General features: G+C 42.1%; 1 protein-coding gene across 1 annotated transcript; it reads left to right on the top strand.

Annotated features, from left to right (window-relative positions):
* Window positions 1–2,697: 2,697 nt before the first annotated feature.
* cnih2 (cornichon family AMPA receptor auxiliary protein 2) lies at window positions 2,698–10,891 on the top strand. The gene is made up of 6 exons (XM_041952875.1): window positions 2,698–2,778; window positions 5,285–5,353; window positions 8,380–8,427; window positions 10,404–10,516; window positions 10,595–10,738; window positions 10,864–10,891. Exons 1-6 carry the CDS (start codon window positions 2,698–2,700, stop codon window positions 10,889–10,891), a joined length of 483 nt encoding a protein of 160 aa, XP_041808809.1.
* Window positions 10,892–15,264: the final 4,373 nt, after the last annotated feature.

Raw genomic sequence — 15,264 nt, 5'->3', positions numbered from 1 at the left:
ACTTGCTAAAAGTAATGGATGATAACAGATAAACATGTGACATAGTTAGCTAAAAGAAGGCTAATTGAAATACTGTAGTTAAAAGTAATGCATAAAAAGTTTAAATATCTTAAAGCAATGGATAAATGGTTGAAATAGTTAAAAAGCAATGGATCAACAGGTGTAACAACTAGATAAAAGTAGTAAACAGGTGAAACAGGTAGCTGAAAGTCATGGACAAATAGCTGGAACGTGCAGCTTCTGCAGCTCCAGGTGGCAGTAAGTCTGTTTGTATGAGTGGGAATCATGACCAAACTTTGACAATTCAGTTCTATGAAAAACATTGTGACAGGATCCATTTTTTTATATAACTAATAGTGTTAAATAACGAGTTTACAAGCCATTTATAGGAACATAGCTGCAACGTAGCATTTGTTGTTGTTGAAGGGGTGTTTGAGCTCCTCTGATAGGACTGTGGCTGCGTCAGACAAAAAGGTTGAGAACCGCTGCATTACGTCATCTCATGGCCCCTGTCCTGACATTTCTATTCAACAGCACAGAAGTATGACAGCGCTGAGCGGTGAGCGACTTATTGGTGAAGTATTCGTTTGGTGTTTTTGCGATGCAGTTCGTCCTCACAGACTTTGTCAGGAAAACTGACAAGATAATATCTTATATTAAACTGAAGATGTGGCATAATGCATATTAGAGCGGCAGTGGTGTCTGAAACCTGTTCAACAATAAGCCGAGGTCAGAAAAAACGAGAGGGAACAAAGAGAGAAACTGAGCTATTAAATAGATGTTGAGTGAACAGCTAATAGAGCAGAGAACTGAAAGAAGTGACAGATGATTGAGAGCAACACCCTCGAAGAATCAGATTTACATTTCATGTAATGACGAATGACTGAAGGCTTTGGTGGAAGGAAATAAGGGACTGAGGGAGAGAGAGAGTGAGAGAGAGAGAGAGAGATGCAGACAAAAGGAAAAACATTTGCAGCCTGCCCTGCCCCCTCAACACTCTCTGGGGAACAAGGGATTATGGAAATGTATAAATGCAAGAGAGAGGGAGACTGACAGACAAGGAGGAGGAGAGAGAGAGAGGGAGGAAGAGAGAGAGCAAATAAGAGAGGGAGGGAGACGGAGCGATGCTATTGGTTGACCGTTATAACATCAAGCGTGATAGAAATATTTCTCTCGCAGTCTAAGAAACTGAGGAAGAGACAGACCGAGACAGTAGACTCAGGAAACACATTCAGGTCTGTTTTTAAAGAGATAAAAAGAAAGGCGACTTTAGAAAGAAAGAAGGGAAAGGAAAGAAATAAAGAAAGGGAAGACAATACAAAGGTGGACTAATTAACTTATGACTTCTGAGGGCTGTGGAGATTTTTTGCTTAACAACTGGAGTGATTTCCACATCAGAATCAATGCGACTCAACATGTAGATGCTGTGAAGGTTTCTGGTTAGAGCACACCCCCCCCCTCCTGTTTTCCCCCCTCCCCAGAACTGAGTAGTTCAAACTGCGCGTCAGCAGAGACAAATCTGAATGTTTTCGGGGGAAATCTGAGGGATGCGTCTGAGGGAAAGATGCAGAGCACAGAATTCTGACATGGTGTCGACCCAAATTGACAGAGACGAGGACAGAGTGGACTGTTCAGTGGCAGACACGTCTCCGGCCAGACACAGGTATTCTCTCCTCGATATCAAGATCAGCCAAGACGTTGATCCATGCTAACTGAAACTGTCAGTGTTGCGCTCTTGTATCTGTAAGTCCTGGATGTGTGATTGTAATGTTAAGCCGTCGTTTCATTTCTAACCTGATTCTAACGTTTGCTGGCTCGCTGATTCACACTTGTGTTATTTTAATGCAAATTAACAACAACTTGTCAATTGCTTTGTCAGAACATAGATAATGTCTAATATGCAGAGCAATACCTTGTATCTTCAGCACATGATCGTTTGTATGTGGAGGTAAATCGTTGCTTAAACATTTAGTAATTAAATAAGACTGTCTCTGTAAATAATAAGTCACGGCTAATCTGCAAACTGTGGTTGTTTACAAATGTGTAGAATGTGATTTAGAAATGTACGTCATTAATGGTGTTCTTGATTTAGAGCAACAGATGAACTGAAAGCCATAAGACAAACTACTGAACTATCACAAGCCATAACCACATCAGACAATAAACCTCACTGTCTCTAAAACGCAGTGCCGAGCTTAGTATCGACAAGAATCCTGTGCTTCTGTTGTCGGCGTGTCAGTCAGACACTTTGCAGTTTGCGTAACTGTGAGGGGGGGAAAAAAAATGTGTAGGCTTTGTCTAAAGAGAAACTACATGGAGGAGGAGGAGGAGACAGACATTTTGCCTGTCAGAGACTGAAAAGAGGAGCATCAGGCCAACGACAGACAACTGTGGCTCAGAACAGATATAAGTGCTTCCTAAATCAAAGCCAGAAAGGGGTCGCCCTGCTGTGACATACACAAGAAGAGACAAAGGCAGAGCATGAGCGGAAGCAGCTGATTATTGATTGTTACTAAAACTGAGTGCTTTTACCCACCTGGACGGCACAGACGCAGCCCGCGTCGGAGGGGAAAACTGACAATAACCTCCACTAAAAGGAGGGACAGTGGGCAATAGCCAAAAGAGAGGCAGAGAGCAAGGGGGAAGTTCCCTTTCTCTCTCTCGACCCATCCCACCGTCAGGCTGGCTGGCACAGCCATGGCGTTCACCTTTGCGGCCTTCTGCTACATGCTCACCTTGGTGCTGTGCGCTGCTCTCATCTTCTTTGTCATATGGCAGGTGAGTGGCGCCGTGCACACTGCAACCACTGCACACACGAAACTAAAATGGGCACATGTAGGACCTGTGGACGCTCCATCCCACGCAGGCAGACAAACACATCCACCTACACACAGTTGGACAACACTGACAGGAACACTGCACACACACACTCACACACACACCTCCCTCAGGTCCTCCAGAGGTAATGACATGCATAAATATGTCAGCTGGATCGCAAAGAAATCCTCGGTGTGATTGTACTTCACTGTGACTGACATTTTGAATTGCCTCTCAACAGCCACCGAATGACACTCTGTTCCCTTTCATTTCGAACGTCTAGCTGTGAAGATGATGATTAGCTGGAGCTCGAGATGAGTCTTTGACCACATTAGGCCTGAGATGCACGGGTCTGAAAAACACAGGATGCTAAGTCTAAATCTGTGTGATTCTTTTCTCATCTATTTCCATGCAGTGCCTTTAAGAGACCTGCTTCCACGCTGGTTTATCACAAGTAGAATTAACTGCAGCTCGTCTGACCCTTGCACCCTCAACAAAAAGACAGATTCCGACCGGCTCCATCCCTCCACATTAAATCGGCCAGTGGTCCCAGAGAACTGACAACACTTCCTCAAACAAGATGTTCAGGGTTCAGCAAACTGCATGAAATGAGTACAGGGAGGCAGCAAAACACAGCGATCATAAATTTCACCGCCAGACTGGTGAAAGTGTCTGCCTGTGGCATTTTAAATGGAATTTGCACAGATATCGCTGGACGCCGGCGCACTCGGTGCACTGGTTACACAAGTGCCAACTCAACAAACACTTTGCTTTGATCCCTCACCTTTACCGTTCGATCCCCGGAGGCAGGAACAATGTGAGATACAAAACATATCATGAATATAAGACTTGAAATGACTAACGTACCAATTGACTAAGTGGGTGAGACTACATATGAGTCAGTCAGTGTGTCTGTGTGTGAGAGAGACGGGGAGAAGCGTGCGTCTGGCTCGGCGCTCAACCATGTGATTGAAACGCTTATCAAACTGATTTTGTTCACCCCTTCCCCCAGTCTGCTTCCACCCACGGGTACATCACCCCAATTCTATGTAGCTCGCAGCCAATCAGAGCGTTTGTTCACTGCTATAGTAACCATGGAGCCCACTGAGGGGCTCACCATGTCGCCATGGAAACTGCATCTGTTTACAACAGAGCTCAGTGTGAAAGAAGCCGAGGGAGAGCCGCACAGCCTCGCGTGGGGAAACGACCACCGGGGGTGCTCCTATTTCAAACAGATTGAGAGGTTTTCATTTTTTCAATCGTTGTGGATGCGCGTCAGATGCTCACTTATCTGCAAATAATGTCTGTTTTTTTTATTGCTTTTCAATGAGCTGTCAAAGTGAAGCTTCTCTGTTTAAAAGCTGAAGTGATGAAGCACAGCAGGTGGCCTTTATACTGAGAATTATTAGTATTTTTATAGAGCTATTAAACGGGGAGCTGGTGATAAAATTGATCATCTGTACTCGCCTCACAGGAAGCAGTTAGAGAGCTCTCAGTGCAGTGACAGTGATTTTTCTTCCTGCATACCATAATCCTTTTACAAAGCATACATTTTATATCACGCACGTTATCAGATATGACACATTTTTTTGGAAACATAACTTTTGATGTGCACTGATTGTTTTAATCCTGCCAGATTATAAATAAGTGAATGAAGAGCTCATCTGCAACAACAAAATTTAAAATGAAGAAACCAACAGCAGTTTGAATGATGTTCCCTTTAATGCATGATTTAAAGAACATGATTTAGGAAATAAAAAAAAAGATATATATAAAAAAAACCAACAAAAGTCTGAAAAATATTCCTTTGAGTGTATAAAAAACCCTGTGAATCAGAAAAAGAAAACCAGCGATATTTCTTTTTGCAAATGAACCCTTCAAATGCTAATTGAGTTTGTTTGACAGCTGTCTGACTTTATGGATATTCTGGAGTTTTTTAATGTGAACAATAATATCAAGCTCAATGAAAAAAGACTGGTACATAATTTTAGAGGAGATGGACAGAGGGGAGAAATGGTCAAATCCAAATCAACAATGTGTGACAACATGGGGGTAATTTAAATCACAATTTTTAGAACTTTAGATAAGAAGCTATAAAAAGACACTCGGTATAAAAACAATAGGAGTTCATACACAGTGTAAAGAGAAGGAGCGAGGCTGTAAGTAATTACACATGCGCTCATTCACCATTTAATCACCATGTGTGCTCTGGCAAAGTGAACAATGTGGCTGCAGCTGTAGGAGATGTAGTAAGTGTGCAGCACAGTCAACTGTTCCAAGTTCCCATTGCAGTGCGATAATACTCTGCTGCAGGCTGAGACTTTCCTCACAGTGTAGTGCTGAAATGATAGCGATTGTGTCTTTTGTGTCTGTCTGATCTATGTGCAGCACAGCTACAGTATTTGCATTCACTGGTATTCTAAAGGTAACTAAACGAAGACAAACTCGCATGTCGGTTATTTTTCAGATCATCGCTTTTGATGAGCTTCGCACAGACTTCAAAAACCCCATCGATCAGAGCAATCCCACCAGAGCGGTAAGAACTCTGCTGCTTCACTTCTTTCAACAATGATCAAACCCTCATGTGCACACAGAAATCCCTTCTTTTTAGTTCCAAGAAAATCCCTCAATGATCTACACACGAAGACTGAAAATAAACAGAGGATTTCCCTCCAAAACTGGTGTATATGAGCCCAAATTTAACCTCAAATCAATATTACAAATTTCCAAAAGGGAGCTCTTTGATGGGAAACCGACAGCACAATGTCATTAAATGCCTGCAGTCATACTGGAAAAGCAAACATAATATTTCATGTAAACGAAGGTCCAAATGAAATGAAATCTTACAAATGTTTTCTTTAGCTACATTTAGCCTCTCCACTAATTAAACAACATCAAATATTTGCTCTACTTTGACAACACTTCCTGCTAATCCAAGCTTCCAGGTGATTGCACCAGCAGCATCCAGGCAGCAACACTCATTTGCATGCAGATTGAAGCAATCGACCTCGTTGGCTTAATCAATTAAAGAGACTCATGCAAATGAAGGCGCTGTTTATACAGTGAGATACTGTGCTGTCGCCACAAGTAAAGTGTAAGGAGACAAGAACAAACTCGTCCGCTTGAGTCACATTTAAAAAATTCAACACGATGCTTTAAAGTGAAAAAATATCCTGGCAAAAAAAAAAACTAACAAAAAAAAAAACAAAAAACAGAAGACCTAAAGTCATGAATTAATTAATGAATTAATGAGATTTTGTCTTCCACTCTTGCAGTGTTGCCTATGTGCAGTGTGCATGCTTCTCTCTCACTCCTTTGCACAGCATAAAAAATAACATGATCATGAGTCAATAGTGAAAAAATGCCATTATTCATTTAGCAAGCTAGCAGCAGCTGTGAATGTCTTTTTCACAAGTCAGCTAATGTTCTAGCGATCATGTGAACCTGCATCTGAACTGCAAAGTGATGAGGAGTGGGAGAGGAAACTGTGAAAGCCGTCGGTGGGAGTGTGGAGGCACGCCAGCTACAGGGGGGTGGACACAATAACGACTGTAAAACATAATGCAAGCCGATACAGTAGCTCTGTTGTCCAGTTCAAAGCAGACGTTAGTCCCCCCTCGAACATATACATAACATATTAAACATGACAATTCATGGCAGCAGGGTTTGCAGTAAGGCTGCTGTCTTAGATTGCATTACATTGTACAGGTGTTTTTTCAGCCTATAACAAACAGCCTAATCACGTCATCTTAACTTATGTTAACATGTCAGACGTGTTCAGGAAGAACATGATCGGCCAGGATGTGATGCTGCCAGGCTCTCCCAAAATCAATAAACCGCGCAAACAGAAGAAGACGTCCAACACGGCACCAGCCTTTGAAACTCCACAGCAATTATTCCTGAGAGCTACGTGTGTTCACTCAGCTGATGTCGTCTGCAGGAAAGACACGAGCAGTAAATATTTGTCAATGAGGGAGGAATTACAAAAAGAAGATAACAGAAGAGACTAAACACGCTTCTCCAAATCAGGTTCATGTGTGCAGTCATTAATCACAGTTACAGTCTTGGCACAGTACGAAACACCGTGATTGGCCGGTGGACAACAAGTAATGTAAGTGGCGATAAAAACATTTTATTCTTACCTTGTACTTCATTTGAGATTAGACCAGATTACTAACTGAACCACACACTCGACAGCACTCTTTGCTCTGCCTCTTTTCTGTCCTCAGTCTGTTGTGAAATTTCTTTACTGCCTTTGATTAAAGTCTTCAGTGTTTCCTTAGTTGGGACAATTAAAAATTCAGAGTGAACTGGATGACCTGACACTAATTAGGGCAGCTCAGGGAGTCTCCAGGCTGTAAAATCTGTGCAGAGTTACTGTAAGACAACAATTTATGAGCGCAATCACAAACCACACAGTGTACGGTAGCTTAGCTGGGAGGTCCAGCTCTGTGCTCTTTACATAACATAAACATAAACAGTGAGGATGGAGAGCTGCTGTCTGGTATGGAGGCTGGATGCTGTAGATTCAGGGCAAAATCCACTTCCAGGTCACCAGGGGAGTTTGAATTTATGTGCACAGATTCATAAAAGGTGCAGCCTGCAGCTCCAGCTAGAGGGAGCGGACATCACAGGGGCCTCAGTACTGGAAGCCATCAGCCTGTAACTAAGACAGATGCCTCAATATGTCACAAAACCAGCGTGAGAGTCTTTCCAGCTGAGGCTTCAGTAAATACAAAGGAAACAAACACCAGTATGGTTTACACATTCGCATACAAGGCAAACACTAAAGATATAACACATAGCTGCTGCTTATCTACTTGATGTATTTTTTTTCGCAAAATAAACGAAGCAAAACAGATTAACAATCCGTCTGCTAATTACCTGAATGTTAGTGCTTTCATTTACCTGCTCCCTTAGCCTGCTGATGGAAGCTGATTAATACAGGTGGATGCAGCAAAACATCTAATTTGCTTTGCTGACTAATCAATGAGCACCCAAATAACACATCACCATAAGCTGCAGTAGAAGATGGACAGCCTTCATTGAGCTCTCTCTCATGGGGGCTCCAAACAGCACAGTTTACAAGGCAAGCCGCAGAAGGCCTGCACCAAATGACACCACCCTGATCAAATCACACTTATTTTTCATGCTTGGTTGCATGACAGAAATATATAATGGAAGATGACTTGTGAGTTTGAGATAGAAAACGAAGATCGTTAGACAGACAATTATTATTCATGAATTCAGATTAGTTGTGAAGTCAATTTTTTTAATTGGTTGAGGTGGAGGTGTACGGGATGTGGGACAGAGAGAATCAGAATGTATTGTACGCGTGCATATTTTACCATAGCCATGATATTTATATTGAAGCAGGAATCTCCATATATTTAATAATACTGCATTTTATTGATGCGTCACTGAAATGTGCCAGAATTTGTCACCACAGAAGTCTCTGAAAGTTAAAAATCAAGTATCATCTCTGCCTTGAGATTTATGACAGAAAAAAAAGAAGAAATTTTGCAAAGTGTTAATGAGACTTTCTTTATTTACTCTCCACAGAGGGAGAGGATTCTCAACATTGAAAGAATCTGCAACCTGCTTCGCAGAGTGAGTAATAGTTGTTTTTCACCTGCTGTTGGTGGATGACTAAAACAGAAAAGCTTCAGACAAGCGTGACCATTTGTCTTTCTAACCATTGTGAGGACCATGACGCACACACTGATTCATTTCACGTGTCGCCCCTCCTCATAGCCCACCATCAGTGCTCCACACACACACACACACACACATAGAGGGAGATCGCTCAAGTAGCTTTTATGTGTCCTGTGATGTTTTTTTTTTTTTTTTTTTTACATGCTATGGCGCCATTTTAAACATCTCTATGTTGAAAAATGCTCAATAGCATTACAGAGAACTTCAAATAGCTTCAGCTATTATATCAGGAAATACACATAATACAAAAACAGCTTTAATTCATCAGAGAAGACAGCATGCTAACTGTCCTCATGTATTAATGCAGAGTATAGTGCTATCTCACACCGTTAGCGCTGAGATCGTAATTTGAGCCATAATGTGTTCTAACATCTGTGAAAAGATGAATGTTTTTACGATTGAATTAACAGTTAGTCAGTAAAAAAATGGCTGCCATTGCAATAAGGTTTACCTGTATGTCGCTACTGATTCACAGATGTTTGTGCTGATCGACAGTTTGATTTATGGATTCAATCATTTTCCACATTGCAAGGAACTTAAGTGGCACTCACACATATCCACTCCATCACTGTGTATACATATGAAGAAGAAATGAGATGACACATGTCTGTGGTACAAACTATCGTCAGCATGGATTTATTCAGCTAAAACCATGAGCGCGCTGCAGTAAATAAAAGATCTCTTTCCTGATCAATTTTCAAATAGAAAAGCGATCAATCGTTGACAGGAAGTGCCGTTCCCCTTGAAGCTAAAGTATGCTTATTACACACATACCCTTAAGACTTTCCAGCACATGTGAGGAAACGCAAGCTGATTAACGTGTAACAGCTTTCAAATGGAAGGATGTTCAGAAGCCTAATTCTGGACAATGAATTAAAGAGATGTGACGCAGTCAGACGGCTGGTTGTGAATAGGCAGAGAGTAGAATGATGAGTGAGCTATGTACTGCTGTTTGTATTTAACCTCACTTTCCAAAGATTTGTGTGTGTATGTGCATGTAGTTTTGAGTATGCGTGTATGTATATGCATGTATATATTTTTCTCTTTCGTTCCTTTTTACATAATCACTTCATTCAGTCATTATAGTTACTATCATATTTATTAACCTTTTTTTGTCAACATGGTTGTGTTACTAAGGGAGCTTTGTCTTTCATGATTTATTCAAATAAGCAAAAGCCAATAAACAAAGTACTGAAAAAAAAAAAAGAAAAAAAAGGTGATCAGTCTTTTTGCTGACGTCATGTTCACACCAACTCAGGTCAGAGGTGATTTGGCCCCCAACGATAGGTGGTGACATATCTGTCCTATCAACAATACAGTGGGTGGACCGAGAAGCTGTGACTGTTGCTTGGAGCAGTTAAAGGATGCTGTGGCAAAAAAAAAAAAAAGTTTTTACATCAACAATTATTATTAATTATGAAGCGACAGAGAATGATCACCTGACTGCAGCAGGCAGCTGTTTCAGCAGAGAGGCTGGAGACTGGCTTGCGAACATAATGGAGCATTTAGCAGCTAAAGAGGCAGATATTTCTCACACGAACTGGATTTGCAAATAACAAACCAACAATTTGGTCATGTCATCTTAGAAAAGCGGCCTGGAGCATCTATCAAAGTACATCAACTTCTACCAACATCTAAAAAGCAGTCTTCATGTGTTTGAAGCTATATTTGCACTCGTAACAGCAGCGAGCCATGAGTAACATTAACACCTTCTGTGTGAAAGTGTTTGCCTCACGGTATCATTTTGGTCTCGTGGACCGTAGTTATACAGCGTTTCAGTGGTTTCCCAGGAGCTGCTGCAGTGCGATCACTGAATCAGTGTCTAAGTAGCATGCAGACTATAACCTGACTCCCCGTGTCTGTTCTGTTAGCTGGTGGTGCCGGAGTACTCCATCCACGGACTCTTCTGCCTGATGTTCATGTGTGCCGGAGAGTGGGTCACACTTGGCCTAAATATCCCGCTGCTCTTCTACCATCTGTGGAGGTACGGTCCCATAACAGATGTCCGACCAGCCTCTGATGGTCCGGTGCGAGCCTGAGCCAAACCTCTCTGCTCTTTCAGGTTTTTTCATCGGCCAGCGGACGGGTCGGAGGTCATGTACGATCCCGTCAGCGTGATGAACGCCGACATTCTCAATTACTGCCAGAAGGAGTCCTGGTGCAAGCTGGGCTTTTATCTGCTCTCTTTCTTCTATTATCTCTACAGGTAAGTGTCAATTCACAGTCTTTTCAACACACTGTTGCCTGGTCACGTTTCAGTGAAGCCTTTCATGTTTGCTGTGACTTTGTTTGAACGCACCATTACTGATCACAGTCTGTTTCCTGCTCAAGTATGGTCTATGCCTTGGTGAGCTTCTAACAGACAGGAGATCTGGAGGAATTAAAGGAAGACACTAATGAAAGGCACAGAGGAACAAATGGAGACATCAACTCTTCCTCTCTATGTATCCGTCCCATCACTGGCTTGGGTTTTCAACTGTCTCAGACAAAAACGAGAAGACCAATCTGAGTGATAATGTGAATGTAAAGATGTTGCCTCCACTCGATTATATCGCTTTATCCCAGATACTGCTGTCGGACGGCTGGACACTGGAGTGAGAAAGAGGATGCAGCAGGCGCTTGTGTTGCCTTTGACCCATTGTATGAAATAACAATATATCACTGAAGGGCTGGAGTTTCCCCATGCTGCTGTTACCGATCCAGCCGCTCAACTCACTGTGAATCTCCAAACACTTAGGGTCTGGAAAACAAACTAATATGTCTGTAATCTCTGACTTTGAAAATGTACTGGAAGCAGAATTGTTCTGGTATCGTTCCACGTATTTAAGATGATAGACACCTCTAATGTCAAACCACTGCTTTGACTGTGTTACAGGTGCATAAAACTGTAAGAAACAGGTGTACATTAGAACTTTAAAGCACTGTAAGAGAAGCAGAAGGCCCGGCAGGGAAGTAACAGACTGGTGTGTGCAAACACACTTTTAACCAGGACGGAGATAAAGCACAGACCAACGCAAACATCTCCTTGATGCCGGCCTCTGCCAAAAACTTCACACAATAACCAACATAAGGATTTAGTCATAGGTTTGACTTCAAGGCTCAGTGCTTGTAATGTGCATTCAAAATAAGTATGTCCATAGCTGTAAGGACGTATTTTATGCTACATGCTAGGTTCATGCTTTCCAGAGAGCTTCGTGCTCGGACATATAATGCCAAAAGTTAATATCTGAAAAACATTGTGCCAAATTAAGAAGTCGGTGAAAAGAAAAGGCTGGAAACTGTGTCTTCATCTGCGTGCTGAGGCTTTGCAAGGCCTTGTCTTTGTTTTCGCTGTCTTTAACACACATTTGATTTTGGCACAATGTTTTTTTTTTTTCTTGAAAAAATTGAAAAAAAAATTAGTTCTGTTGTATTTTTTAGTGTGCAGGGAGCGCCTTATCGCCATTTCCAGTGAAGTTTACTCTTACTCATCTATACTATCGTCATTTTAGCGCAGCAACTTTTCTCTGATCCGAGGTAGAATAGAAATGTACAAAAAGCAATTAAAAACAGCAAACTAGCAATGTAATATGATTCATGAGACACGCCGATGCGGTGTTCTTCAGTGTATTTAATAACAGTGAGTGGGACACGCGTGGCAGATGAGACAGTAACGACTCTATGACAATGTGTCAGTTCAGAGGTGTAAAGACAGTGAAGTCAGCTCGATTACGTCTACAATCACACAGTTTCAGAGGGGACAGACGGAAGATGCTAGTGTTGCTGTTGACCAAGATTTGTAAACTGCAGAGCCTGTCCTCTGCTGGTGTTGCCTTCGCTATCCTGTGTTCGTTAGTTTGACCTATTTGTAGATAAGTGATGGAAATGTGTCATTTTAACATCAGTAGAAAAAGAGAAACTCTGGAGCCCGAGAACAAACTGTGATGTCTGTCATGCCGGCTCCACGTGTAGTAAATGGTGGTGATGACGCGTCTGGTATATAAACTGTGGGACTCGCTTAAAGAAAAAAACGTCTTGAATACTACAGACTATTGAAGTAGTTTCTAATTGTGCCAAAAGAAAAACATCTAAAATTCGCACTTCGATGTACAAGTGCATTTTTAAAAAGGCAAAAAGAACTTCTGAAAACTTAATCTTGCTGTACATTTTGTGCATGTTAGCATATTTAAGCAAGGTTTAACTACATTTAAAGTGGAAACATATGACTGTGGATACCAATATGAATTAAACAGCAATACCACTGGATAAGGCTGGCATAGTTCTGAATTATTTCCAACAAATCCCATGACAGGATTAAAACCAACAACGTTTTAGTGCATCTGTCTATCTGTTCACATCCCTGTCCTGTCTGAGGCTCTCACCCTCAAATCCATCTCATGTCAGTCTTTAGAAACTGGTCACAGGCATATTGTGTTATATTTAAAAATGGTCTCTCCAACAGAAGTAAATACATTTGCCACACTTGTGAGTATTTACAGCAGCAGGACATTGTGCTGTATTTGGAATGGCTTCAAAATGAACCACAGCGCCCATGTTGATCATAATGAAGGAACATGTCTCCCAGTGTGACAGTGTGGCTCACTGATTTGTTTTTGACAGTTTAATAGCTCTATGACACATGAGCTAGATTGAGCTTTTGCTGCACGGCCATTGTTGGTTTTGATCTTTTCAGAGGATTTGTTGACAACGATGGAAATCTAGAATATCACCAGTCTCTAGATGAGAAGTTTATCCGCTGTCCAAAGCGATGTTCAAAATTCACAGGCGGCGAGCTGCTCGTGCACAGGACATCACACGCGCTTTTGCATTGCAGGAGGCTTCTTTCCTCGTATTCTTTCAAACTGACACATAATAGCTGCAGAAGTCTTCAAGAAAACATTTTGTCCTCGCTGCTGCTACAGTAGTCCTTCTGTGGTAGAGCTACACCACACACACACACACCAACACACACGCACGCACGCACGCACACACACCTCTCGTGTCAATCACAGTCCTTTCATGTCACTCTGGTCCTAACGAGGGGTTTAGAGGGAGCAGCTCAAACCGCTTGTGTGATTTGAATTTTCGACCAAATTGCGACACTTGCTTGACTGAAGCAACTCTAATAGCCTGTGAGTGTTCCTGAAGACGCACAGTAGACAGTACGTGTTGTGCCAAAATGATGTTCCCATTAAAACAATCGCAGGACACTGAGACCTATAAAACTCAACGCGCCAACAACGTGAGTGTGTTGAGTCTGGACAATCACTATTAAAGCACAGGAAGTCGAGGAAAGGGGGAGAAATACAGCTCGGTTGAATGTCATTATGTAGTTGCTCTAAACAAAGCATTTTAGACAATTGTATTTATCTATTTGTATCTGTCTTTTATACATTTATCATCAATGTACGCTACAGTAAATTTGGTGGGTTACTTTATATTTATTAGGTTACACTATGATGTACAGTTAATAAACAGCGATTCTCATGCCATATTCTAATAAAACAGTAATGCCAAAAAGATCATGTCCAAGTTTCTTATTTCCTGTCTGCTGAGGGTCAGTAATTTGCCCGTCTGTGAGGTGTTATGCAGACGCTCTGCCAACGCCAGAGATGCACTAGAGAAGAAAGATGCGACTCTGAGGATGATGAGGGGAGTTCATAAGCGAGGACACTGAGTGGTGCATTAATCGGCGTGCAGAAGACGAAGTGCCACATCGAAAGCTGTGGAAAAAAAACAGCTGCATTTAGAAGTGGTTTCAGAGACATTCACACGGCCTCTTAAAAAGCACCGAAATAACTGAATTCCCTGAAAATGCCCCGCTGATGTGAAAAGAGCTTCTGCTGGAGAGGCGGCAGAGAGAGGATGATAACCTTTCGTTATACCTCCTGAATACCAACACATCAAATTATAGAGCGCCGCGTGCACAGCAGGACTAAGTTGTTCATCTCTGCAGAAAGAGATCACTGATGAAAATGTCACTGCAGCTGTACATGTACACAACATTTTCTGACATTTTTACGCTCTGCAGTCTCTGATTTAAAAAAAGGGGGGAAAGAAACAAAGCAGAAAATGCTGAGTGTGTCTCTAAGGCGGCTCGGGGACTCATTTGTAGGCTCTGTAAGGTTTGCCAGGTTATCACTTGTCTAAATAATGATTCAGACATAAAACAGAGCAACAACGAGGCTTCAAGCTGGCGTTTTCCCTCTGTTTGAAAAGGACATATCATTCCCCGCTGTCACCATGGAAACTAAATTGTATTAGAGATTCCTGTTGACTCACTCTGAGGCTCTCACTCAAAACACAGAAAGATCCAATTCAACTTGTTTCACATGCCTGCTCCTCTGCACAATGCGCTTTTCCAAATTCCTGTGACATCCAGTACATATATCAACCACTTCATGTACGAATCCATGACAACCACAACCCCAGTGCTTCTATGCATGACACCTGCCTACCCCAGGAAATGGACAACATGCAGACACACACACACGCACACACACACACACACACACGCAATTTCTCTCTCACTCACAACACCTGCATCTGTTTCTCGATCTGTCTCATCCCACGGTTCACACCGTTTCACACTCATCATCCCGGGCTCTTCCTTTCTCAGCACCCTCCACCACGATAATTGTCTCAACTCCTCTCCCCTCTCTCCTACGTCTGTGCTCTCAGAGAGCTGTTACCATGGAAACTGGCTACAACTGATGGGCCTGAAACGTCACGATTGGCATGCACAATTGGCAA

Source organism: Chelmon rostratus, chromosome 14 (assembly GCF_017976325.1).
Source record: "Chelmon rostratus isolate fCheRos1 chromosome 14, fCheRos1.pri, whole genome shotgun sequence".
NCBI lineage: Eukaryota > Metazoa > Chordata > Actinopteri > Chaetodontiformes > Chaetodontidae > Chelmon > Chelmon rostratus.
This window is presented reverse-complemented; position numbering and strand designations above follow the sequence as displayed.

Coding starts and splice junctions, on each gene's coding strand:
- cnih2 (XM_041952875.1), top strand. CDS start 2,698: ATGGCGTTCACCTTTGCGGCCTTCTGCTACATGCTCACCTTGGTGCTG. Junction 8,428..10,403: donor TCTGCAACCTGCTTCGCAGA/GTGAGTAATAGT, acceptor CTGTTCTGTTAG/CTGGTGGTGCCGGAGTACTC. Junction 10,739..10,863: donor TTCTTCTATTATCTCTACAG/GTAAGTGTCAAT, acceptor TTCCTGCTCAAG/TATGGTCTATGCCTTGGTGA.